The 26,721-nt window shown below is 51.9% G+C and overlaps 1 protein-coding gene across 3 annotated transcripts; it reads right to left on the bottom strand.

Moving 5' to 3' along the window:
- Window positions 1-9,383: 9,383 nt before the first annotated feature.
- LOC144947621 (uncharacterized) lies at window positions 9,384-26,480 on the bottom strand. Of its 3 annotated transcripts, none has more exons than XM_078876835.1 (5): window positions 26,423-26,480; window positions 18,040-18,842; window positions 16,443-16,598; window positions 15,719-15,859; window positions 9,384-14,437 (listed from the first exon to the last, which is right to left on the bottom strand). In XM_078876835.1, the coding sequence occupies exons 2-5, from the start codon at window positions 18,545-18,547 to the stop codon at window positions 13,728-13,730; spliced, it is 1,515 nt and encodes a 504-aa protein (XP_078732961.1). In that variant the 5' UTR covers window positions 18,548-18,842; window positions 26,423-26,480; the 3' UTR covers window positions 9,384-13,727. The 3 variants fall into 3 exon arrangements, with proteins under 3 accessions (XP_078732961.1, XP_078732962.1, XP_078732963.1); XM_078876836.1 differs by lacking the exon at window positions 26,423-26,480 and adding an exon at window positions 25,255-25,507; XM_078876837.1 differs by lacking the exon at window positions 26,423-26,480 and adding an exon at window positions 25,297-25,507.
- Between the last annotated feature and the right edge of the window lie 241 nt (window positions 26,481-26,721).

Here is a 26,721-nt window from a genome sequence, read left to right as displayed (position 1 = left end):
ACCTTGATTGAAAACTGCGTTTTCTGTGCGCTGTCGTTTGCTGTCCTTCCCCGCACCTCCGATGAGCGCGGTTTAGCTACGTACGGTGCAGAAGAAGTTCAACGTTACGTACATGTGTACGGTGCACATAGTTTGGGCTGCTTGGCCACGATCGCGCTACGAATGTGGCTCAAACTATAGATTCGAAGCTGTCGTGACTGCAGGAATTACTCTTTGGTTCTTTCGGTAAAGTCACGTCGAAAATAAAATCAAATGATAATAGAATACGACGTTTCGCTTGCAACACAAGCAGCCTGTTTGTCTTGGTGTGTGTATCTCGCTCGGTGTGTCTCTGCATGTGTGTCTGCTTATGTTGTTCCCGTGTCTGTGTTTTATCATTAATTCTTGCCTGATGATGGCTGCTTGTGTTGCAACCGAAACGTCCTATTCTGTTAGTATTTTATTTTCTACGTGACTTTACCGAAAGAACCAAAGAGTAATTCCTGTGGCTCGTGACTGTAATTGTCCGTTCATGGAGGCAGAGGCGTAGCTAGGATATTTTGCGCCCAGGGACGAACTATAAAATTGGCGCCCCCCCCCCCCCCCCCCGTTTTATCACATTTTCCTATTACATCGAATAAGGAATAACAATTTAAATTTTAATGAAACATTGTATTTAAAGAAGCAAATTTATAGAAATTATATTACATGGCTCACTCAGTCACTGTCGTAGACTGGTTGACATAGTCTACAAAAGATTAATTTTTCTTGATTTCACTGTCGCAAACTGGTCAATCACGTAATCAAAATCAGTTTTTTACAATGTTTCTCTTTCAACGCTAAGAAGAGCAAGATCGCTGAGACGATCTTGTCCCATTGAAGCCGCAAATACGACAAAATAAGTTTCAATTTGCTGAACGACCGCTCACAGCTTGCAATTGAAACTGCTATTGCAGTGAAATTCGGAAATATGTCGTCTCCATAAAACACAATAAAACCAAGAAGATCCAAAGGAGTTTCTAGTAGAACTTCATTCAGGTTACTGAGCAGCATTTTGCAATCTCCAATTTCTGTGAAAAGTTCGTGGCCATTGATGTCGGTGTCATAGAAATGTACAAAATCTGTGCAATTTCGACGAATTGCAACGACATCTGTGTCAGATAGAAGAGTTTTGACGTCCAGCAGAAATCAAAATTTCGTGTTCAGGTCTTTTAGTCGTAAAAACCGTGTTGACATCTCCTGTTGAAGTCGATAAAATACGCTCTTCATAACGTGCACAATTTCTTCTTCTGCTGAAAGTCCTGCATCTCTTGCCAGTTCTCCTAGCATCTTCCGACGTCGCCTAATTCTTCTGTCCACATCGATCCCCCAGGCTGTGGATCTTGTTTTGGCGTTTTCTACAGCAACTTGGCTCAAATCATCATGAAGCTTGACAAATTCATGCTCCAAAGATTCAAGATCAGTTGCTGCTTCCGTGAAATTCATAGTAGGATCCTGTAAGCGCTTCTGAACACGATCAATTTTCCCAAGAATGACGTTCCAGAAATGTAGTAAAACTATCAAGTTAAAATTTAATATGCATGCCTGTAACTGTTCTGCATCACTTCTGGTTTCAGGCGTCATAGTTATGTCCTCCGATAATTTGTCTAGCAGCCCTACTAGTTCATCCAGTTCTTCATAGATAGCTTTAACAGCTTCTGATCGTGCACTCCAGTGTGTTTCAGGCCGTCGTAGTTTCTGCCACCAAAAAACAGGCCAGTGACTAAGGCTGAAAGACTGCACCTGTCTGTTGTTTGGTACGTTCTTCCATGTAAGTTCTTAATAGGCGCGCGTACCAAAATGTAATTACATGACATGTAGGCTGTGTGTGGCGGGATATATAAACTTTTAGGTTGAGGTGTAGATTTGTGCAGTAGTTTCAGGCTGCCGCGCCCGCCGCAATAAGTTATAATGTAACATTGTAAGCCTCGTTTTGGCGCCCCTTTACCTTGGCGCCCGGGGACATATGTACCCCCCTGCCCCCCCCCCCCCTAGCTGCGCCTCTGCATGGAGGAGATGCGTGCATCGTCCTGTTGATGATATTCCGATGATGCGGTTTGATGGATGCCCCAGAGACTTTGAAGAGGAGGTAGAGAGAGAGGGGGGAGGGGGGCAATGTCAAAGCCACGGACGTGGAATATTTATAAACAATCGCGGTACAAAGACAAACGACACTCCCCCCCTATAACTACAGCACCACTTTTAATAACTCAACCACTCTACTCGAAGGTGGAATTTTATAATTGCCGTAAATTTGCCTTTTGAACAAGGCGCTATGTGAAACGTGTTGTAATAATGGTGATAAGATGGACACGACAAAACGGTGGGCCTTTGCTCAGCAACCGTGGCTTATTAATTAACAACAACAAAACCAGCCGCGCATTCCACGCTATTAAATTCACGAACATCAGATATTATCGCCACAATATCATCATCCACACTCGATCTCGTCTCGTGAGCTCGTGAGCTCGGGGGAATTGCTGTTTCCTTTCAAATGTTGGCCATGAGTTAGCAGCAATTCTCTCTGCCCCCCCCCTCTCCATCACGCCCTACCCCCCCTGCCCCCCGTCGTCTTTAGGAATTCACGATGGTTGAAAAAAAAAATTGGTTTCGAGATTGTTTATTATTTGGCGTCTTGGGAGGGTTTTTTTTAGCGCGAGGTGCGCGTGTGTGTTTGTTTATCGCCGAAGAGCACTCACACGTGGACGTGACGGCGCGCCAATGAATTTGAGATGAAACTGGGGGTTCGACTCGCGTTGATGAGGCTTGCCATCATCTGGATCATCAGCAAAAGGCGGCACGGCAAGTGGACTGATCTATTCAACTATTAAAATATATTTTTTCATTTTACCAAGTAAGGACGCTTGAAGGTTGAGTGATGTAGCTCACTTGTCAGAAGCGACCTGGCCACAAGTGAAACTCTAGAGCAGCCAAAGACATGAAAACTCCAAATATGTAGCAGGCGTCCGGGTCTGGATCGAACCTACGACTTCCTGTATACCAGGCGAGATAGTTAACATCTCGCCACCATGTAAACTCCAAAGATACAGCAGACGTCAGGGTTTGGATCGAACCCACGACCTCCTGTATACCAGGCGAGGTAGTTAACATCTCCTAGCCACCGTGGCGCCCGAGAGGGAGCTCTAAGAAAAGCCCAACTGCAGGGTGCTTTTGGCCTCCTCTTCCACGCTGGCGAGACGTCGTGGAAGAGGAGGGAGTTTCCCACACTTCACCCCACCACAAGCAGCCACCTGCATGCCGATCTGCTGTCGAACTGCGGTGGTGTCAGCGTGTGCAGTAAGGGGCCGTCGGGTGGACAAGGAGGACAGACAGAGGAGGCGGGTTCAATCGACCTGGTTTGGCTGAAAACATCTTAAAATTAAATCCCAAAGCATCAACCCTCCTGATAAAAAAAGTCCTACAATTCTCCTGAGAAAGTATATTTCCAAATATCGCTTTCCTGGCAATCCAGTCCACATTTGGGGAACATGCAGTCCGGGAAAGATCCAGTCCAGATTCCTCATCTCTCCCACCCCGTGCTTCCGTTTCTCCGCTCTTTTTCCATAATTTTCCTCTCATTTCCTTTTCCTCATTATTTACTGATCTCATTTCCAATTCCTTCTCCGCTCTCTCCCCATTCCCGTTCCTCTCTCTTTCCCCACGCATGGACATCCTTGACTCTTACTTACTATTAGGTTTTCGGTAAAGTCACGTAGGTAAAAAAATGAAATTAAAATTAATAAAAAATAAAATAATAAAAATCACGACGTTTCGGAGGCAACACAAGTCTCCGTCATCAGGTGGGACCGTCACAGCCAGATTTGCTGATGACGGAGACTTGTGTTGCCTCCGAAACGTCGTGATTATTTTTTTTATTAATTTTAATTTTATTTTTTTACCTACGTGACTTTACCGAAAAACTAAGAGTATGAATCCTTGCAGTCACGAAAGCTTCAAATCTAGAATCCTTGACTCTGGCACCCACCCGGTGGTTTGCGCCACGTGTAGAAAATTGGAACCAGATGAACGATTCGGTTGCATGCAACTCAAGTTGCGAGCTCAGGTGTGAGCTCGCAACTCAAGTTGCGAGCTCAGGTGTGAGCTCGGCTCGAAAGCTGCCGTCCCGGCATTATTCCGTTTCCGTAATGAGCAAGTAATTCGTTAATCCTCGTGTGTCTACGGACAACTCCCCGAGATGTCCGTATAAGTTGGGGGCTACAGGCAGACCCCCGGGCAGTCTAAATAAAGATTCTGATTTTATCTCTGGCAAATGTATAATCTTCACGTGTGCCGGGCCTGAAATCCCTGCGTCAGTATTCGGGTGGAGAGGACATGCGTGACCGAACACGTTCAAGAATAAAGTCGTGTGCGGTGGAAAAGTTTACGAATTGCAGGCCGATTCAACATTAAACACTTCAATTATTGTTTTTTGTTGCCTGCAATTGGGTATTGATCTCTTTGCGCACCGAGCGTTTCTTGGGAAATTCCACAATCGTGAGCGTTCCAAGGGAAGTCGTGCCCAACTCGCGTGATAACTCATGGGGCACGGTACCTATTTATTTTGCCAACTCTGTGGTAGGTCACTTCTTCTCCTGTGCTGCTGCCAAATGTCTGGAACTTCTCTCCCCACCCCCGCCGCCTCCTGCCGTCCGTGCTGTCAACTCCATTCCGCTGTTCGTGCCCAAGCTCAAACATGAGCGAGCGTGCACAAACTTCTTGGCCCGTGTCGCGATGGGGTGACTGCAAGATCTGACCGTGTCGCCCAGTGCTCGCCGTGCTGCGTGGGCTTCCGGTTGCCGAACGAACACATTGCGAGGTCGCGCTCGTTACACACAACGCGCTTGCCACAATTGAACCACAGTTCCTTGCCGTTCTCTGTCATGGAGCATAAACCATCACGCGACATCGCAGCGGCTTTTGGCTGGCCACCGAACATCGCGCGCTTTCAAAAACGCTTCTGCGGCCGTCTGGAACGCTCTTCCGTCATTCGGAAGCCACTGGAGCAATGCAGTTTGAAATCTAGATTGAAAACTAATTTATTTTATAATTGCGTTTCGTGTTTAGTTTGTCCTTTCCCCACTCCTCCAATTAGAACGGTTGGCTACGTACGGTGCAAAAGAAGTTCAACATACATCGTAAACCAGTACTGATGGACAAAATAATAATGTGGAACATCAACAGAGGCCGACTTGCGGGCAGGGAAAGCAACACAGGGAAACAGGCCAGGAGATGGACAAACGGACAAATACAGATGACAACAGCGGTATCACCACGGTGCTTGTGCCAGACTAGGTGCGCTCTGAAGTGAAGTGCTGGTAGGTCACGGGACAGATCCAGGTGTTATAGGTTTATTTAAAACGAAAGCTTTTGCGACCAATATCATCCATAATACAGGTTTTGTTGTTGTTAGATCGTGTAAAAATGTGTCGTTAAACCCGCCACCACCCGACACAGCCAATTAGTAAAGGTTTGTCACGTGAACAGAACATGCCAGCACACCGGTGTGTTGGAGAGCCAAGCCACAACATTTACAATCTGAGTACGACGTTTCGCCAGTAATTACAACCAGCTTCATCAGGCGACAGCCAGATTTGTGGAGAAGTCCTCCTGTTTCGTTCCTTAAATAGCGGGGTATAGGTGTTATCGGTTTACTGGCAGATGCTAAATGCCAAACACAAAGAGAGACAGGCAAACGCAGAAAGGTGCGATTGGGTGTAGCTCAGAAGCCTGTCGCTGTTGAGAGTCTGGGTTCGAACCCGTGTTGGAGCCACCGCTGACGAACCCGGGTTCTCGAGTGTGTAGTAGGTTCAATGAGACGTAGACGACGTAGTCGGAGGCACACTTATTTATTATAACGTTCCACTCAGCACAGGCCAATGTATACACCACTCGAAGGGGTAACGGCCCCTTCACCCGTCTAACAGGGAGCCCCCACTAGCACTAGCCCGGCTAGCCTACTCCCAGGTCCTCCACTCGAGAGCTAGGGGAGGCGAGCTAACCCAGCTCTGGCCAAGCTAGGATCACGGCACCCTTAGCTACCAGACCGGCTCTTACAAGAGCATCGGCTCTGGACTCTCGGGGCCACGCCACTGGCTTGCCCTGGTCGCTCCTTAGAAGGACGGCGATCCAGGGGAGTCCCAGGGCCTATCTAGCCGGTCTTCACTCTTCGCTGGTTTAAGCTGAACACTGAACCCCGAGCCCACCGGCTCCCCGCCTTATATAGCAACTCCCCCCCGAGGGGTGGGGCCGTGGGGCATCACAGCGCCGTTACAGCCCCCCAGGGCTAACCGATGCGGACGTGGATGTAAGCATCCTTCCGCGTGCGGGCATGACCACCCCTTGAGTGTGTGATGCCGCCGCAACGAAGCCGTTCGGCAGGCACCCCACCCCCGACCTCGCCACCACCAAGCAACGGAGCCAACCCCTCGTCCGCCTCACCTCACATGAACACACCCGCACGCATTTCCCCCCCCCCATAAAGCTGGAAGGGAAGGTCACCTGATCGACCGGTTTTTATCCGAGAAACCCTTATAGGGATTAACTCTCACGGTTTCCGGCGATCAGGGAATTGGACGGCCTCCCCCGACGCTACGTTGCACCGCGGCGCTGCGACCTGCCTTAAGATGGTATGGCCGCGGCGAGGGGCATTCGGCCACCGCGGTTGAAGCGCATCCCCCACACACACCACCCACGTGTCGACGGGGCAAGCAGGGGAGGGACGGGACAGCATGAGTAGCGGGACCGCAGGGGCTCTTGCGCATAGTCACGGATGGTTGGGATAATTACGCTTGAGCGCGCAGGCACCATTGTTAGGGAGGGAAAGGGATTAATTAGAATGTACGCCGCGCAACGCCGCACACTGATTAGCATATCACAGGCGCCCGGAACCGCGGTGCGCGTGCTAGAGGACGCGAGCCCATTGTTAAGGAAAAGCTGAGGGCCACCGTCCGGCGCGGAGCCGCATCCCTTTGATGTAGGGAGGATAAAAAGGGGGGCAAAGGAGAGATCGGGCTCTCTTACTCCAGCGCCAGGCGACCAGACGCAGCTCCAGCCAGCGACCCGGACGTCCGTGCGACGCACCGAGGTACGCTGTTAGCATAAGGATCAGCGGACCGCCGTGGACACTTAACGGTGAGTAAGGAGGTAAAAGTAGGATCATAGCCGATAAATAGAGAATAGATTCAGGGGTGGTAGAACAGGCCAGCCTCGTCGACTCAAATTGATTTAACATCAATTCGCAGGTAGCAAATAATAAATCATTAATAGCGAAGCGTGGCCTCGCGTGATCTTGTCGAGCAGTGGGAACGTGTGGGTGCGCGTGTGTACACAGTGGTTCGCCACGTGAGTGAGCGCTGCGTAGAGCGGCGCACGAGTGGGTGTCGCGTGTGTGCAGGTGTGTGCGCTCGTAGTGTGGGGGAAGGGGTCGGTGCGTCCGCAGGCCCCCGCTCCGTCTGTCGCCGCCGGGACTCGCGCAGTGTGAGGGCAGCGTCGTTCGCCCTCCGACCCCTGACCCCCGTTTAATAGCGCGTGCTCCGTGGAGAGACACCGCAGCGTCTGCAGGTGAACGAGGGCGTGCGGCGAGCTATGCCGCTCACACGAGCTCGCGGAGGGACGGACCAGGGAGGGGAGCCGTCGGGCGATGAGCCCAGCGACGGCAGCAGCTGCTCGCAGAGCAGCGAGGGGTCGGCGCACGGCGGAGCCCCTGCCATAGGCACGGAGCAGGGAGGGACTTCGGGGACCAGCGGCCCCAACAAGTGTTTGTTCGCCCTCCCGTAACACTCCTACAAATAACCATCACACACCAGAGCCCCATCGCTTCCTGCTGTATATCAGCTTTGCCGCGTCATTTGAAACGGTGCAACTTTTGAGAATGAAAAGCTCCGTCGCTTTTTAAGACTGCAACGTCCTGTTACAATTTCACAGCAACGTTGTGTCGAACGGCACGAGTGTGCCATCTCCTGTGCGCGAACGTAAACGCCACTTTTAAGGGCGTTTCAGAAGCACTTTTTTAAGTGTCGCCGCTGCGCCTGGAACTCCCGACACACGGGTGGTTATCGGCAGCTGCCCCCCTGCGAGATTTCCTAATGGCTTCGTCATCTTCGTGACTTGGAGCCAATGACAAAGACATGTCCCCCTACCCCGCCCGTTTAGGGTTTAAGCCAGTCATCGACTTACGAACGAAATTCGTTCCCGGGGCCCGTAAGTGGAGCGCTTCGTAAGGAGGAACAGTAATCTACCGTATTTAAATGATCATAAACATACAAATCTCTCACTCCCAGCACGAAGCCGATTCGTTTACATCTCGCGGAGGATCGCTCAGTCGGACAAAAAAAAAGTGTCGCAGTTCAATTGGCAAGTGAGAGTTCGCGTTTTAAGTCGGTGTTAAAAAAAAAATTCACGGAGGCTGGCTCGTAAGTGCGGGTGTTCGTAAATCGGAGAACGTCTGTAATGTTGCTGTTGGGGCAAGTGCTGTTATCGAGCAGCTATGAAGCAGAGGTCGCAACCGGGTACCCGATACCCGGCTACCCGTACCCGGCCGGGTACGGGTAGCCGTTTGCGACCCTGGTGCGGCCGGGTACGGGTAGGCCGTGAGTCACTGGTGAGTAGCCGTTTGTCACTCATTTCGGGTAGGGTACGGGTAGGGTACGGGTAGGGAAGGGCTACCCGTATCCGGCCGGGTACGGGTACCCATTTGCGACCCTGGTGCGGCCGGGTACGGGTAAGGAATCAAAACCCGTTTGCGACCTCTGCTATGAAGGCCCGCACGACGCACGAAAAACTATTAACTCAACAATTTTTTTTATTTGACCAGGAAAGGCCCACTGAGCTATGTAACTCGTTTTCAGAAACGACCTGGCTATCACAAATCATAGCTCGTAGAAGTGGCTTATCGTCGCGTGGAAATTTATAGCAGTTGCCAAATACTCTAAACGCATTTAGACTTTAATTGTGGCGGGGAAAAACCAGAAGGTATGGAGAAAAATCCACGCGACAACAAAGAGATACTAAAACTCCAAATATACAGCAGGCGTTATGGTCGGGATTGAACCCACAACCTCCTGTATAGCAAGTGAGGCAGTTAAGATCTCGCGACAACAGCCAACACCACGTACGCCCGGCCGCCTTTGTCTCCCCAGTGCTAATATTTTATACAGACCGCACCCGGTACTCCCTCAAAGGCCGAGTCGACCTAGGAGAGGCCCCAAGGACCGGTTCAGATATTCATCACCGACGTTGTTGGCCGTGAGCTGGAATCCGAACTCTGGTCAGCGCCGGGTCTTGAAGCGCAGTTTCGCTAACCGCTGCGCCACTGCTCCTCCATAACCAATGAAAACGACACAAACACTCACGCACGAAACGCCGGCCGAAGTCTTAAAGTGTTATCATTTAATTACAGGAAATGCATAACATCGTCGTTTTGACCCAGAGGCCACGGCGCCCGTACAGATCCTCCTTTGCGCTGCATCAAATGTTCGGCACACATGCAAGAAAAACAACGTAATCAGACAAAACTAAACAAAAACACAAAACGTGACATTCGCTCGACACTTCATCATCATCGTCATTAGTAGTAGTAGTAAACAGACAAACTCTAGACGGACTAACTTGACACAAAGTCCGTGCCAATCTTAGCATTGTCTTCATCAAGAGTCATTCAAAAACGTGTGCTAATTATTTAAAATCGTGATTAGCATGACATCATCATCAATGAATAACATTTACGAGTGAGCAAAGCGACTTCGTGTCAATTCGCTAACACCGTATAAAACACAACAGGCCCAGTAGTTCGTAACTTATTAGTGACAAAACTCCAGTGACATCATTAACACAAACCAACTCCCCCCCAAATACTGTCGAATGAAAAACTAACAAAACTCTAAACGCAAAAGAACAGCCGGCGAATATTTCCCGAAACTCAAAACCAGTGTTAGACAAATCACAGACACGGTAACCAAAACGTTCGTTTCAGCGATTGCCAAATAGACACACACAAAAAAAGAAACCCCCACAATTCAATGCAAACGCCGACCACAAAAGCATCGCCAACCCCATCCAAACCAGCCGGCGTGACCGAACTGCGCGGCCCTCCCGGTACAGTACCACGTGACCACGTGCACCTCTCCACGTCCTCCTCGCTTTCAGAAAACTTCCAGGCACGCGCCGCGTCCCCCACACAACGGGGCGGCGGCACAACCGCCAACGCCACAACAATGCAACCACCTACGCAGTTATTTATTGCAGTTCAATCGCTTCACGACAACCAGGACTTTCATAAATAACAGTTGTGACCTTTTGTTTCGGTGTCGCGCGCTGGCAAGACTGGAGCAAGGTTACGCGACTTTCGGTAGCCACACGGCCATTGACGAGAGGTATACAGTACTTGGGAGTGCCGGGTCTGGGAAATACCTCATTGACAACCACCGTGGGACAGACCCGGCACGAATAAATGCAGAAGCCCTTGCCGTCACAACAGTCTCGTGCCCCCCTCCCTCCCCCTCCGCACTGAAAACTCATCGGCGCTCACGGTAAAACGGCTCTATTATTGGTCCTGTGTGAGACGAACTTTTAGCCCCAGAGGGCAAACAAAAAATGTATATAATTTTTTTGGTAACAGCTTTTTGTCGAAAGTTTACAGAAGATCACGGTACTTTCCAGAAAACGCACGTGGGGCCCCCCCTACCCCCCCCGCGGATAGTGGGAGGAGGTGAGAGTCGCGGCAGATTGGGACCCGTGGGGTTGGTGGATCATGCGAAGATGCCCGCCCCCCCGCCGGAAAGCAAGGGCCGGATCACGTAGCAGTGCAGCAAGGTACGGCAAGTGGGTTGCTTGCTCGTTCCGCTGTCGGATCCGCGTGGTGGGGTTTTCTTTGGGAACTCTGCCTCCCACACGCAGCCGACGACTCGTACATTTCAAATCGCCAAACATACCAACGTGTAGCAGCAGGACCGCGGAATCCCTGCATCGAGTCAGATTGACCACCGCCATGAAGTATGGTCAAACATTCACTCCCACGACCGACACGGGGTGGTGGTGAGGCCTCCATCCAGCAGTGGATTGACAAAGGTCTATAAATTATTACCATTGTAAAGGCTACAGTATTCACACTGGCCAGAAGATTCTCTCACACACACGAGATAAACGTCACCAATCGCACGGCATGCGGCGACTCACCGACTCAATTCATGGGCACGATTCAGAGTTTTGCCGATCGATTCGTGAAACCGATTTGGCCCGGTTGCTCACAGAGTGTAGTCAGGGCCATTTCGAGTCGGAACAACCGAGACCTGGGTTTGACTCCAGGTTTTCGCGAATGAAACAGGGATCTCCAGCATCCCGAGTCGATGGGGGCTATCAGCCCGGTCACCAAAGATGACACGTAAATAAAAAAACAGTTTAGTTTCTCAACAAATTTCCCTGAATTGTCGCTCTGGGAATTAAGCGTCGTTTTTATCGGCAAGTGAAAAGGTGGATGGATAAAGAGGTCCCCCCCCGCCCTACTGAATTTACTTCAGAAGTAGTTCTACGACATCAACTTCTCGGGCCGTTCCCTAAACAAAGAGCATGGGAAAGATTTAAACAAAAATTTAAATCGACAGAAGAGAAATGCTTTTTAATCCGGTCTTAAAAACGCCAATTGTCACTACTTAGCAGACTTCAGAATCGGCAGTCTACAGACTTCCGGTAGAGAATTTCTATCTCCCGACATGCTGGTCGGATACAATTGGCATACAGGGGGTAGTGGGGGGTGGGGAAGGATCGATTGTAATTATTTTCTCACCCACAAACGTCCAAACTGCTGCCTCTGCTGGCCAACATTGTTTCGGCACACCGATTAGGCCGATTCGACAGATTGGACTAAAATAAATATTGACGCTTGCTGATCTCTCTCCGATGTGCTTTCGGGATAGGGGGTTATACCTTCTTCTTGGTTCTTTCGGTAAAGTCACGTAGAAGGGAAATATTAAAATAATAAAATATTATTTTATTATTGCCATATCAAGAGGAATTTAGCATATTTATGGGAAATGCAGATATGGGATTAGTCACTACTTGTGGAATGCGTAGGTGGGCGGGGGGTTTCAAAGTCTAAATTCCTTTGTCAAGGCGCTCTTCCCCCTCCAACCCAGCTTAAATATACACTGCCAAGCCTGGTGGTGTTTCATTCAGACGCTGTCTTTCCGACATCCCTGTTCTTCACCTGATGACGGCTGCTTGCGTTGTGACCGAAACGTCGTGAGAATTATTTTATTATGTTTTATTTTTATTATTTTATTATTTCCCTTCTACGTGACTTTACCGAAAGAACCAAGAAGATGAATCCCTGGAGTCACGAAAGCTTTAAATCGGGTTATACCTTGTCTTGTTCGGCACAATTGTCTGACGTTCTGCTCCTGGCCCGTAAACTTCCTAATGGTGGTGAAGGAGTCGTTGTGGGGGGGGGGGGGCAACAGGACAGAACGAGAGACCTCTCCCACCGAGCGGAGGTCAACCGAATATTCGGCTGTCGAACGAGCAGCACGTTTCTGTTGGACGCTGTGCCAAACGAGGCATGGCATGGCACAGCGTCTCCCCGTGCAATGGCACGCTGCTGCAAAACCCCCGCCAGAGTCGTTGTGAACGTCGGAGGCGTTGGGGGCCTCCGCCCGCGTCCAGTGAATCGGCGCGCCCGGTCAATCGGCGCGTGTCGAGCGGTGGCGGCAGAGGCCACGAATCCCGACGAGCATCGCCGCTCCGGCCGCCGGCGCACACCACGCACAACTCAAACTGGGAAACAGTAACCAACATATAAAAAAACCACACTTCATATCCACGCTTGAAAACGAAAAAGCACTTGCGATGATTTCCTTCATCCTCCTGTCGCTGTCGTGTCTGTGTCCTTGGACACGAAGTGTGCACACAGTGATGCTCAGTCGGTTTGTACTGGCTTCGTTTTGAGGCTGCTCCGGATATCCGCGCGGGCGCAATATCCCGCGCCTCCGGTTAGCACGGTTGGCTAGGTACGGGGCGAAAGAAGTTAAACGCACACACATTCGCAGCGGACCCGCCACGGGCAACCGACACGCCTTGCTAGCGGATCGCGCAGCGGTGACGAAACCGCGGTGGGGTAGGAATCGGCGAGCTGCCTTGGTGGTGACAGTACAGCAAGTAGGCTGTGACGTCTACACGCCCACCCCCCAGACCCCCCCATCTCATCTCACTATCTCACTCTACTCCCTTCCTCCGCTGCACTCCAGTCACCAAGGCTTTCCGGCGAAGCCTCCGGCTAGCTCCGACTCAGTGGGCGGTCGCTCATTCTCCTCTGCTTCCGCCACAGTCTGCAACTCCCTTTTCCGAGCCATCCGTCCTGTCGATCCCCTGCCCCTGTTCATGTACAGGCTCAAGAGATCTTTCATCGTATTCCGTCCCAAAAGGCTCCTGCTTTTTAGACGTTCAACCACTCCTGCACAGCGCACGCAAGCCTAACAACCTACTTGCTGTAGTACCACCTTTGAACTGCGTTCACACACCACCTCGCCAGCTTGCCGTCCGCACGTGCGTACGTACGGCGATCGTCAGAAGCGCGCGGCTTCCCTCTCCATCCCGGCGGTGGCATTGCCATCGCAGCCCCACCACTGTTACCACCACCACCGCCACCACCGCGACCAACCACTCCTACCACCACCGCCACCACCATCGCGACCAACCACTGCTACCACCACCGCCGGCACTCAGAAGTGCGAGCGCCGGTGCTTAATGAAGTTGCTGGAGACGGTGAACTTGCGTCCGCACACGTCGCAGGTGTACGGCTTCTCCCCCGTGTGCGTGCGCATGTGGTACACAAGGCTCGAGTTCTGGCAGAAAGCCTTGCCGCACACCTTGCACGTGAAGGGCTTCTCGCCCGTGTGGCGCCTCCGGTGGCTGGTGAGCACCGCCAGGTGCCCGAACGAGCGCCCGCAGAACTCGCAGTTGTACGGCCGCTCGCCCGTGTGCGTGCGCCGGTGGATCGTCAGGTACGACGGCGTCGAAAACTCCTTGCCGCACTCCTCGCAGCGGCTCGCGTTGCGGCCGAACACGCCGGCGCCGCCGTCTCCGCTGCCGTAGCCGCCGCCTTCGCCGGGCGCCAGCGCGAGCTGCCCGTTCCACTCGTCGGTGGCGGCGGCGGAGGCCGGGGTGCCGTCCGGCGCGCCGGGGCGCGCGGCGATTACGGGGCGGTGGTGGTGGTGGTGGGTGCCGCCGGTCTCGCCGAGTTCGCGCGCCGACAGCGGGTAGGGATGCGACAGCGGGCGGTCGCCACTGCGAGCCGGGTTCCTTGCCGGCGCCGGGATGCGGCGAACGTTTGCGACCGGCTTGATGTCCGCCGCCACCTGCTGCTGCTGCTGCTGAACGTAAAGGGCGCTGGCGGGGTTCCAGATTCTTTCGGGTTCCCTGCCCCAGCCGCCTGGAACGAACAACAACAGCATCAACCGGCGGCATCGACCAGGAGAACGGATAGGATTTGTTTGTAGAGGATAACGGGTGGCTTAGAAGTCAGAGTGCTGTACTGGCCCCTCTAAGATCCTGGGTTCTGATCCAGGCTACAACCGGGCTTTTGCAAGTGTGGGGGGGGGGGGGCTTAATGGCCTGAGCCCAGTCTCCAGTTATTCACACATCAGGTTTTGGTCTTGAACTTCATTTTGGCTGACTTTTAACCGTCATGTCAAGAACACTGCTCTCTGAGTTAATCACAACTCGGTCAACCCCCGCAAGTTTCACAATCGCAGGCAATCCTCGGTTTACGTGCTTTTGCGGTACGCCATTTTGGAATAACGCGGCGCGCTTTATATTTAGACCTTTCCACCCGAGCCTGGCACCGTGACCCAATGGCGTTGCCAGCAGCCGGTGCGGTACAATAACCGGTGCGCTGTGCCGTACAGCATCACGCCGCGTGTACATCGGCACTCTTCCCTTTGTCTCTCGCTGTGATCGCACGCTGTAAAGCTGACTCCTCCACTCTCTCTCTCTCTCTCCTTTACTCTCCTTCTCTCTCTCTCTCTCTCACCGTCCCTCCAGCAACTCCACCCACTCTTTCTCCACGCACGTGCGGCTCCTCAACTCCACCAACTCCAAGTCTGTCTCCCTCCTCGTCGTTTCAATCCATCCTCTCCACATCGCAACTCCGGTGTAGTTACAAGTAAAACTGTATCATGGGAACTCCTTTGCCAGAACCAAAATATGAGAATAGGTTTTCCCCTTTTTTCTGGCAGCAAAACAGCTGTGTTAAGATGTTAAAACACCAAACTGAAACCTTTTACAAGGAATCGTGTCTGCATTAACCACAATACTTGTGATCAGAATGCAAACAAAAAAAATACTCTGATAAGTAAAACTATTTCTTTATTTGAATTTTTATTTTGTAGGAAGTATATTAGAATTTACATGATTTTCCTTTTAAATTTAAAGAATTATATTGTGTGTACACGCATTGTATTGACATAGGCTCAGATAATATAGGCGAGAATGTCTGCGAGTGGGAGTGGAATCCCCGAACCTCCGCCTTGACCGTTATTTCTTATGGGAAAATTGCTTTTGACTTAACGCGATTTTGAGATACGCGCGCTTTTCCGGGAACGCATCTATCGCGTACGTCATGGCGTGCCTGTACATCCGTGTCACCGGGGGGTCCAGCGGCGCCGCGTGTAAACGCCGATCGATTGGCAACCTCCGGGGTGGAAACACTCACCTTCGTCCACAGCCTCTGCCTTCACCACGACCTGGCCGGCCTCCAGCTCCGACCCGCCAACCTCCACCACCGCGGGAGAGGTCGCCGAGGTCGCCGAGGTCAGCATCTCGCTCATCCTCAGCAGGGGCCCTTGCACGGAATCTGTAACCAATCAGTGACGCACGTTATTAATTTGCCCGCCCGCCCGCCTGCTCGCTCACACTTAACTCTTTCCCGTTCCGAGACGTGTAGTGCTGTTGTTCTTAAAGACACCATGCTCACCGCAGGCGCCAAACTGTGCCAAACGCCCTCCCGCATGGCCTTGTGGGAGCCTCGTTACCCATAAAGTGATTTTATTTTAGCTTTTCTTCCGGTTTCCTTCTGATGACATACACGCACGTCATCGGAACAGGAAATGCTAAAAATCAAAATCAGCCTCCCGGTCTTTGTCAGACCTCGAAAGCTAAGCAGGTGTGAGATGGGGAGGGAGCCAACACTCTATCCCATGAAGAAGGAACAGATGGAGATTACTCAACACTTCGCTGAACCGCCTTCTTACTGGCAAGCCAAGGTAGGGCACATCCACGACGCCCACGGTGGGGGAGGGGGGGTGAAGCAGTTTCACGACATCTGCGCGATCCACCAACCCTCTCGCCGCTGCCCGCACGACGGTGGACTACAGGCAGCCAGCGTACAGCAGCGTGGCCGCCACCACCGCCACCGCCCGGCGTCACCCTAACGTTACCTGCAGGGAGCTTGGGGTAGGTCTCGGCCATCTGGTTGACTCTCCATCCCGAAGGCACTTCCACATCCTCCTCCTCCTCCTCTTCGCCGTCGTCGTGGTCGTCCACCTCCTCGGCTGGCATCTCGCACACCTCCTCGGTGCCATGGTCGGCAACATCTGGGCACGGGCGTCCATTTACTCCTCATTATAACCCTTTCCCGTTCTGATGACGTACGCGTACGCCACCGGTTTCATCACGAATCATAGGGAACACTAAAATAAAATCAGTCTATTGGTACGTCTTCAGGTCGCAAGACGTACCGAGGCTCCCACAAGGCCACGCAGGAGGGCGCGTGGCACAGTTTGGCGCCAGCTATCATTGAGTGCGGTCGTGTGGCTACGGTTCTCTGCGGTGAGTGCGATTGTCTTTAAATAAATCGGCGCTACGCTTCTCTATATCAAATTAACGCCGAGCCGCTTTTGCGCGTTCCGAGATCCAGTGGTGAACGGGACACCCACACCCTGCCACTTGCAGACGCCTCGGAATGGGCAAGGGTTAACGTGTTTGTGTTCCCCTCTACCCCACCCCACCTACCCCCACACCACACAATGTTATCCCAAATGTGGCTATTGGCATCGCGTCGCTCTAAGCGGTGGGGGTTTTCTCCAGGCTCCCCGGTTTCCTCCCATGCGGAAGCCAAACTCTCGTGAACCGAATTCATTCGTGGCCAAACATCATCCCGATGTTGCGGGACCCTCCCGAAGAAAAGAAAAAAAAAGGACAGCCCTGTGGGGAGTCAACAGGAGGCTGTCCTACACAACGATTGCCTCCAACGATAGGAATGTGGAATTTCCACTGCGGGCTCAGAAATCACGAAATGAGCACGATGCCATCACACTGCTTGTTCCAGTGCCAACGACAGTGACCCTTAATCATTGTCCGGTCCTCAAAGACTACGGAACTAGGAGAGCTAGAGGGGCAGCGGTTAGCTCACTGCACTATGAACCCAGCGACCGTCGATTCCCGGCTACGGCTAACATCGGTGGTGCAGTGATATCTTAACCGGTTTCAGCCTCCCATCACGCCTTCACCATTCCTGACTGACCAGCATGGTCCAGTGAGATCTAAACTATTTAAACTATTTTTTTATTTTACCAGGTAAGGACCACTGAGCTACATAGCTCATTTTCCAAAAGCGACCTGGCCACAATGATAGCTCAATGAAGAGGCTTATCACGTGGACATTTACAGCAGCCATATACTCTAAACGCATGTTGATTCCAAAATGTGGAGGGAAAAACTGGAGGACCCAGAGAAAAATCCATGCGGCCACGGGGAGAGAGAGAGACACTCCAAATATACAGGCGTCAGGGTTGGGATCGAACCCACGACTTCCTGTATACCTCGCGAGGTAGGTTACATCCTCGCCACCGTGGGGAGGCCTTCCACCAGCAGCGGACTGAAAAATGCCCTCAAATGACCGACAGCAAGCTGGGGGAAGATGTCACCTGAACCGCTTCATTAACAACCCTCCACCCCTCTCCACATTCCAAGCGTTCCAAAGTGCAGTCGCCCGTTTCCACGCGACGAGGATCCCCACCCCACCCCTGTGCTCACCTGAATAGCGGTGCGTGCCGCCACGACGCTGACGCTGCCGTTGCCTCTGCCCCGGCGCCTCTCCGTCGCCGCTGCCGGCGCCGCCGGAGTCGGCAACTCCGTCTCCGTCCCGCGGCGTGCCCAGGTCTAGCGCGCTCAGCTTGTCGGCCGAGCGGAGGAGCTCGCGGCTCAGGCTGCTCAGCGTGTTCACGAGCGCCTCCAGCAGCGAGCCGAGGCCGGGGCACGATCGGCCCGACGCGGCGGCGCCGCAGTCGCCGACGCGCTCCGCCGGGAACGCCGCCACCACGCGGCGCAGCACGGCGTAGAAGCCGAAGGGCAGGCGCTCGCGGGCGACGCAGAAGAGCTCGGAGCGAACCTGCAGGTCCTCGGCGCAGGCGAGCAGCACCTCGTAGTCCCGGATGCCCAGCTCGGTGTCCATGGCGAGCGCGATCTCGGGGCTGAGCCCGCGCGTGCCAAGCCACGCCGGGAAGCCCCGGTGCGGCGAATGCAGCCGCTCCTCCACGGCCATGGTTACCGCCGAGTGCTGCGGCCGCCTCCTTATGCTCCTGCCGTGTTAACGATCCCTCCTCCGGTATTCCTAATGCCCTTCCTCCTCCCTCGCTTTCTCCTCTGCCTCTCTTCTTTCTTCTCCCGCGTTCCTAATCCTCCTCCTCCCGTGTTCACCGCCTCCTCTTCGCCCCGTGTCGCTCCTTCCACCTCTCCTCCTCCTGTGTTTTCGCGCTCTGTGCTTCTTTCTTCTTGTCTTTGCCTCTGGCTAGGTCTCGTCCTCAAGGCTCGGCTTCTTGTCGCGAACAGTGTGACACCTGCTCACGCATGCACGCACACAGTGGACACGGTGAACTCTCAATTATCCGCGGGCGGGCGGCCAGCCCGAGTCGCCCACCGTGCAAATTAAACCTGGATTTCGATTCGCACTTATTCTTTGATCATCCGCTGCTCCTCAATCGTTCGAGGGCCGGCGGCCCAGCGGCCCATTGCGACCGACCGATCGCTTTAAGCAGCGGTAGGAACGGATGACGGCATTCTACGTTATCGCCGCCCCCCCCCCCACCCCCCCCCATTCCACGAGGTAGACGATGGACGTGGTCTTATACGTGGGCTTTAACCGCCAATAGTCGAATTCACAATTGGTTTGTTTTGACAGACACGGGCGATTTCCTGACCTAATATTAACACGGTTTGCGTTATCCGTGGGTTTGCTTGATCTTGGCCGCCGCAAAGATGACCTTAGTATGGAGTAACGGCATTTGAATTTTCAATTAATTCCAGAAGTCAATAGGTGGATCATCGCATGTGAATCCTCGGACCCATGGGAGCAGTGGGTTTTATTATTGTACGGGACGTAACGGTTGGCTAATGTGATTGATGTGATTAACGCCTTTGTATTGAATGGGGCTGCTAGGAAGGGTGAATAAGCCTTTTGAATACAATACAAAAGGCTGGATCAGTGTGTCCCGCATTCCGACGTATTTGAATGGGGGCCATGCGGAACTCCAACTGATGATTTAAAAAAATGTGTTCTTTCACCAAATGTGCAGCCTATGACCAGATCACTCGGAATTCGCCCCATCTCCATCAGATCTCAGAAGCCAAGCAGGTCCGTGCCTGGAGGGTTGCTTTGATGGGAAAGGTGCTCATGAATAAAATTCACATTCATCAACAACAATGTGCAGCCTTCGAGGGGGAAGAAATATATACATAACAGGCGACATTCTGGGCAATGGCAGATGAATAAAAACAGGTTGATATAGACGTTGGGGCAGCAGAGGACAGTGTGGCCAAGTTAATAAGAATTGTACCACATCTACGCATCTCGCTTTCACCAATCTGAACTGACCCAAGAATGGCCAAATAACCCCCACGGCACGGGGGGGGGGGAGGGGGAGGCCCTCATCCGGTAGCGGCTGACAATACCGCAGCACACGCACCGTCCAGCAGCGTGGGGCAAGGCTCGCTGTGAAGATCTGACGCGCGGAAACACCGCCGTGGACACGTTTATCGAGTTGCTCGTCAAACTGTCGACGATGGTTGAGACCCACAAAAGGAGAGTGGAGGAGGCCCTCCATCCAGCAGTGGATTGAGGAAATGAGCTGCACACGTGCAAGTGCAGACACAGCTGCTGCATTGGCAGCACACGAATCAGCGGTGACACCTTCCCAGTAAGTATGCCATTGGGCCGATGTTGGGCAAACGTTGGGTCAATGTCAGACCAACGTTGGCCCAGCGTTGGAACAAACGTTCCACATTTACGCTTCCTCATGTCAAGAAACGCGCCTGCTCACATCCATTACACCTTTCATCCCAAACAGTGCCGTTTGTTACTGCCCGCTCGGCTTTTGGACCCGAGCTCGGAAAACTGAGAGTTTGAAACAATCACCACGTCCCAGGACGAAGCCTCCGTGGCCGTGACGACACACGGCTCGGTTGTCCAACTCCGCAAATTGAATTTCTCTGGCACGCGGGGGGCAAGACTCGGCTTGAGACTCAACGTTACTCATTCGCCAGTGATAGACAGGTGAACATTTGGCACATGAATAACACCACCACTACCAACACCACCGCATTACTCACCAATGTAGAGTACCATGCCCAGACAACTACATGGTGAATTCGCGACGTCGTCAGTTGCAAGCGTCACTCGTGAACGCGCGAGCCGTGGCCTAACCACTGCTGGATGAAGGCCTCGCCAAGACCCGTCGCCATCACGCAATGTCACGGTACCTCGAGTTCCCACGCAAGAGACGGATCTCATCGTTCCATCTCCGCGGTGGACATCTGCTCGGGTTTTATTCCCTCCTTTGGCTGCTAGTCCATCACTGGTCTTGACCTAAATTCTGTTTTACAAATGCGCTCCACCCTGCGGTCGTCCACCTGTGTATCATCGTTTCTGATCTGACCCCGATCAAACACAGAATTTAAATCTGCATCAACCACCCTCTGTGTAAAGGATTGCTGTGCCAAGAAATGATTTTTACGTAATCACTGACCAGAGTTTCGTCCAATCACAGACCTTCCTTAGGATTGAGTTGATTAAATATGAACGCCGTCTTCGTCCATGGTTCAGGGGTTAAGGATTTGGGGGTTAGGGTTTGTGGTTCGAGTTTAGGATTTAGAGTTTGCGTTTAGTTGTTATGGATAAAATTATGGTTTAGAGTTCGGGTTTTTGGTCAGGGGTTAATGATAGGGTTGAGAGATAGGGTGTTTGGGGTTTAAGATTAGGAGTTAGGGGTTGGCGAGAGGTTTAGAGTTTAGGATTATGGTTAGGGTTGAGGATTGAGGATTGGGGTTAGGGAAAATGTTAGGGGTTAGGCGTAAGGGTTGGGGTCTGGTACAGCAGTACAGTGCCTCGGATAAACTTTTATCGCCACGATTTTGCGAGGACAGCACTCTTAAGCCATCTGTACCACTCTAGGATTAGGCATTAAAAAATATAGCGCTTCAAAGTTGACGATTTTGCATTACAGACTCAACCCATACCTGCTAATGATCCACTACCTGAGATCATTAATATATCTTCTTGGTTCTTTCGGTAAAGTCACGTAGAAGGGAAGTAATAAAATAATGAAAATAAAACATAATAAAACAATTCTCACGACGTTTCGGCCACAACGCAAGCAGCCGTCCTCAGGTGAAAACCAGGTCTGTCGAGGCGACAGCGTCTGACAGAACCAAGAAGATGAATCCCTGCAGTCACGAAAGCTTTAAATCATTAATATACTCAACTCAAGCGACAAAGCGGGTATGAATGGTTAGCGCAATGCGTTATGAACCCGGAGGGGCTAGGTTCTAGTCCCAGCCACGGCTAGCATCAGTGGCGAGTGATGTCTACAGCGGTCGTAGCTCTACCTCCCCCCTCAAACCGCCTTTCACCAACCCGCACTGACCAGCGTGGTGAAGTATGGTCAAACAAGAACCATGACGAATACACTGCATGAGCATTACGGAGACCCTTAGTCTAGAATTTGTTTAATAATTGTTGTAGTAAGGTCCTTACCTGCCCCGACTGGACATCTATTAAAGAAAGCATTATAGCTCATTGGATTCTGTAAATAAATATTCCGATTCTGACAAATCTCCCTAAATCACTCTTATCATCACAAACAGACCGTCTTAAACAACGCCTAAGAATTAACAGCGGTTCGAGACAATGACTTCTTGGTTAAATATCGATTTAAAGCTTTCGTGACTGCAGGGATTCATCTTCTTGGTTCTTTCGGTAAAGTCACGTAGAAGGGAAATAATAAAAGAATAAAAATAAAACATAATAAAATAATTCTCACGACGATTCGGCCACAACGCAAGCAGCCGTCCTCAGATGAAGACCAGGTCTGTCGGGGAGACAGCGAAACGTCGTGAGAATTATTTTATTATGTTTTATTTTTATTATTTTATTATTTCCCTTCTACGTGACTTTACCGAAAGAACCAAGAAGACTTCTTGGTTATATATGAATAGCCCTCGATATTAACCACGAACCACAAAACTTCAACACCAGTCAAATAAAATGTGTTTACACGTCAAAGGGGAACTCCTCTAATCTGCGGGGTTATCCCAGATTTTACCCCCCCCCCCCTCTTTAATCCGCGGTTGGGGATAAGAATTCTCAGATAACCCTGCGGATAATTGGATTTCATGTCGCAAAAACCATCGCGGACGCGAGATCGAGGATATTCCGTCCCCGCAAATTCGAAAAAGTCACGGTCAATCGCGGATAATAGGAAGAATAGGAGCAGTGGACACAATTCTGTGTTTTGTGTAACCCACATCTGCCGAGAGAGGCTATTATGGCCACGGACAAGTCTATCGGTTATGCATACCTCTAAAACCCTTGTCAGTGCCCTACCTCATTACAGACCAATTCAGACCTTATTGGTCACCCCGTGCCCCTTATAAATCTCAAAGTCTCATCACGAGGGAGAAACACAGACAGTTGTGTTGTTGTTGTTGCCCGCATTGAAACGGCTGTAACGCAGTATGGACCTGAAAACTCAATTTCCCTGTACAAGAATACGGGGCAAACCGTGTGGGTTGACAAGTTATGGATAAGCCAAACCAAAGCTTCTTCACGGAACGCGCGTGTACGGACGCTGCTGTCAATCCACTGCTGGATGAGGGTCTCTCCACGCCAGCGTGGGTCGAGGAGGTTATTCGACTGTAACCATACTTCACCATTGCTGGTCAGTTCAGGTTGGTGAAGGCGGGCAAGCATAGACGACTTGGGCAGCAGCATAGCACAGTGCAGTACAACAGCAGCATAGAAGAGTGCAGTACAACAACAGCAGCAGCATAGACCAGTGCAGTACAACAGCAGCAGCAGCAGCATAGACCAGTGCAGTACAACTGCAGCATATAACAGTGCAGTACAACAGCAGCAGCATAGACCAGTGCAGTACAACAGCAGCAGCATAGACCAGTACAGTACAACAGCAGCATATAACAGTGTTGTACAACAGCAGCAGCAGCATAGACCAGTGCAGTACAACAGCAGCAGCAAAGAAATGCCAATACAACAGCAGCATAGAACAGTGGAATACAGCATCAGCATAAAACAGTGCAGTACAGCAGCAGCATAGACCAGTGCAGTACAACAGCAGCATAGAACAGTGAGGTACAACAGCAGCATAGAACAGTACAATACAGCATCAGCATAAAACAGTGCAGTACAGCAGCAGCATAGACCAGTGCAGTACAACAGCAGCATAGAACAGTACAATACAACAGCAGCATAGACCAGTGCAGTACAGCAGCAGCATAGAACAGTACAATACAACAGCAGCATAGAACAGTGCAGTACAGCAGCAGCATAGAAGAGTGCAATACAACAGCAGCATAGAACAGTACAATACAACAGCAGCATAGAAGAGTGCAATACAACAGCAGCATAAAACAGTGCAATACAGCAGCATAGAACAGTGCAATACCGCAGCATAAAACAGAGGTACAACAGCAGCATAGAAGAGTGCGGTACAACAGTAGCATAGAACAGTGCAATACAGAAGCAGCATAGAACAGTTCATCGGATTAAAAAAAATCTGCACTATGTCGTCCATCAGCAGCGTAGCCAACACCCCCCCCCCCCCCCGTTGTGCGTAGTGGCGGCCCATCCCATCAACGAAGACACCCACCACGGAGGAGCAACAACAACCACCACCACCACCCGGGTTTAGCTTTCCGAAGATTCTGTCGCAAGCCGGTGTGGATTGATCATAGACGGTCACGCCACCACCAATAACCCAAACACCACCACCAACCCAAACACCACCACCACCAACCACCACCAACAACAACCACCACACCACCACCACACCACCACCACCACCAATAACCCAAACACCACCACCAACAACCCAAACACCACCACCAACAACCCAAACACCACCACCAACCCAAACACCACCACCAACCCAAACACCACCAACAACCCAAACACCACCAACAACCCAAACACCACCACCACCAACCACCACCACCAACAACCACCACCAATAACTCAAACACCACCACCAACAACCCAAACACCACCACCAACAACCCAAACACCACCACCAACAACCCAAACACCACCACCAACCCCCACCACCAACCACCACACCACCACCACCAACAACCCAAACACCACCACCAACCCCCACCACCAACCACCACACCAACAACCCAAACACCACAAACACCAACAACCCAAACACCATCCACCAACCCAAACACCACCACCACCAACCCAAACACCACCACCAACAACCCAAACACCACCACCAACAACAACCCAAACACCACCACCAAAAACAACCAACACCACCACCACCAACCCAACCACCACCACGACCAACAACCCAAACACCACCACCAACCCAACCACCACCACGACCAACAACCCAAACACCATTACCAACCCAACCCAACCACCACCACCAACCCAAACACCACCACCACCAACCACGCACGAGATAAGACGCGTGTGTGTGTGTGCCCGCGCACTTACTAAACGTAATAACAACGCAACGACGTCGTTAATTCAAAATTAAACGAACATTCAAAGCCCGTGGGCGCCATTCAAGGGGGACACGACGACGACGACGCGGCGACGTTTTTGTTAGCTTTTGGGAGCTTCGCCCACGGCTCCCTCGTACACTGGGCCTGGCCTCACGGCCGCCTGATCCCCCCCCCCCTCCCACAAACACGGCCACAGCTTCCCGAACAGAACTCCAAAAAAACTACCGTTCTGCTGCTGCTCCTACTGCCTTGCTTTGTCGCCCTCACCTGCCCTCACGCGGAGCGAGTAACTTTAGACGTTACCATGGCCCGTTCGTTCTGACGCTCCCGAGGGAACGTGTCGTGTAGTAGTAGGAGAGATTTAAAAAATACAAAACCCCATGGGCGAGCGTGGTGAATATTCGCGTTACGAACACCACCAACACCACCAACCCACCACCACCACCTCCACGTTCAAATCCTGCCCCTGGGTTGAGTGTTCAACAGTTCAATTGGGAGCGCTTTGTCCGCGCCCCTGTGCGCATGCGTGGGCGGCTTTAATTGTTTATTTAGTTCGTCTTTCGCGAGGGTTTATTTTATTATTATTTGTTCGCGACACACCAAAGATCCCCCGTGTAGCCTCAGCAGACTGTTGGGGGGGGGGGCAAGTTCTGTTAGCGAGTGGCGCCTGTTAAGGTCGGCACGGCACACGATGGGGTGGGTGGCCAGAACCACGCCCGGCCGCCTTAGTCTCCCCAGTGGCGATGTTTACACACCGCGCCAGGTACTCATTTGAGTCTACCTAGGGGAGGCCCAGGACACACCACACACTATATACATAACACACCACACACAAAACACACCACACACACAACAAACACACCACACCATACATAACAAACACACCACACCATACAAAACAAACACACAACACCCCACACACACAACATCCCACACAACACCCCACACATACATAACACCCCACACACACACAACACGCCCCACACACACACACAACACGCCCCACACACACACACAACACGCCCCACACACACACACAACACGCCCCACACACACACACAACACGCCCCACACACACACACAACACGCCCCACACACACAACACCCCACACACACACAACACCCCACACACAACACAACACCCCCCACACACAACACGCCCCACACACAACACGCCCCACACACAACACACAGTGTGGTGTGTGTGTGGGGTGTGTGGGGGGTGTTGTGTTTGTGGTGTATTATGTGTGTGGTGCGTTATGTGTGTGGTGCGTTATGTGTGTGGTGTGTTATGTGTGTGGTGTGTTTGTCTGGTGTGTGGTGTGTTTGTTTGGTGTGTGGTGTGTTTGTTTGGTGTGTGGTGTGTGTAGGAGTAGGCAGAAGCGTCTCGTACCGCACGGGAACCCGGGCTCCGAACCTCACGTGGTGCCCCCAAACGCACACAGTCGCCGGAAGCCGAGCCTCGTCACGTGGGCGGCACAGATTCCCGGGGACCAATCACGGGGGGCGTGGGCGCGGAAACGCTCCGCCGCCCGGAAGTGAAGGGGGTGGGGGGGGGACATTGGTAGGGGGGGCGATAAGCGGTGAAGCGGTGTCGGCGATGTTAAAGTTTAACACAGAGTAGTAAGTAGTAAGTAGGGCCTTCGCCACCAATATCATACGTGATATATGTGTGTGTTTTTAAATTAGATC

This window comes from Lampetra fluviatilis, chromosome 46, assembly GCF_964198595.1.
Source record: "Lampetra fluviatilis chromosome 46, kcLamFluv1.1, whole genome shotgun sequence".
In the NCBI taxonomy this organism is placed as follows: Eukaryota; Metazoa; Chordata; class Hyperoartia; order Petromyzontiformes; family Petromyzontidae; genus Lampetra; species Lampetra fluviatilis.
Note: the sequence above shows the minus strand (reverse complement) of the source record. Positions and strands in the feature narration are given on the sequence as shown.

Coding starts and splice junctions, on each gene's coding strand:
- LOC144947621 (XM_078876835.1), bottom strand. CDS start 18,547: ATGGCCGTGGAGGAGCGGCTGCATTCGCCGCACCGGGGCTTCCCGGCG. Junction 16,599..18,039: donor CGGCACGCACCGCTATTCAG/GTGAGCACAGGG, acceptor GCCCGTGCCCAG/ATGTTGCCGACCATGGCACC. Junction 14,438..15,718: donor GGCAGAGGCTGTGGACGAAG/GTGAGTGTTTCC, acceptor TGTTCGTTCCAG/GCGGCTGGGGCAGGGAACCC.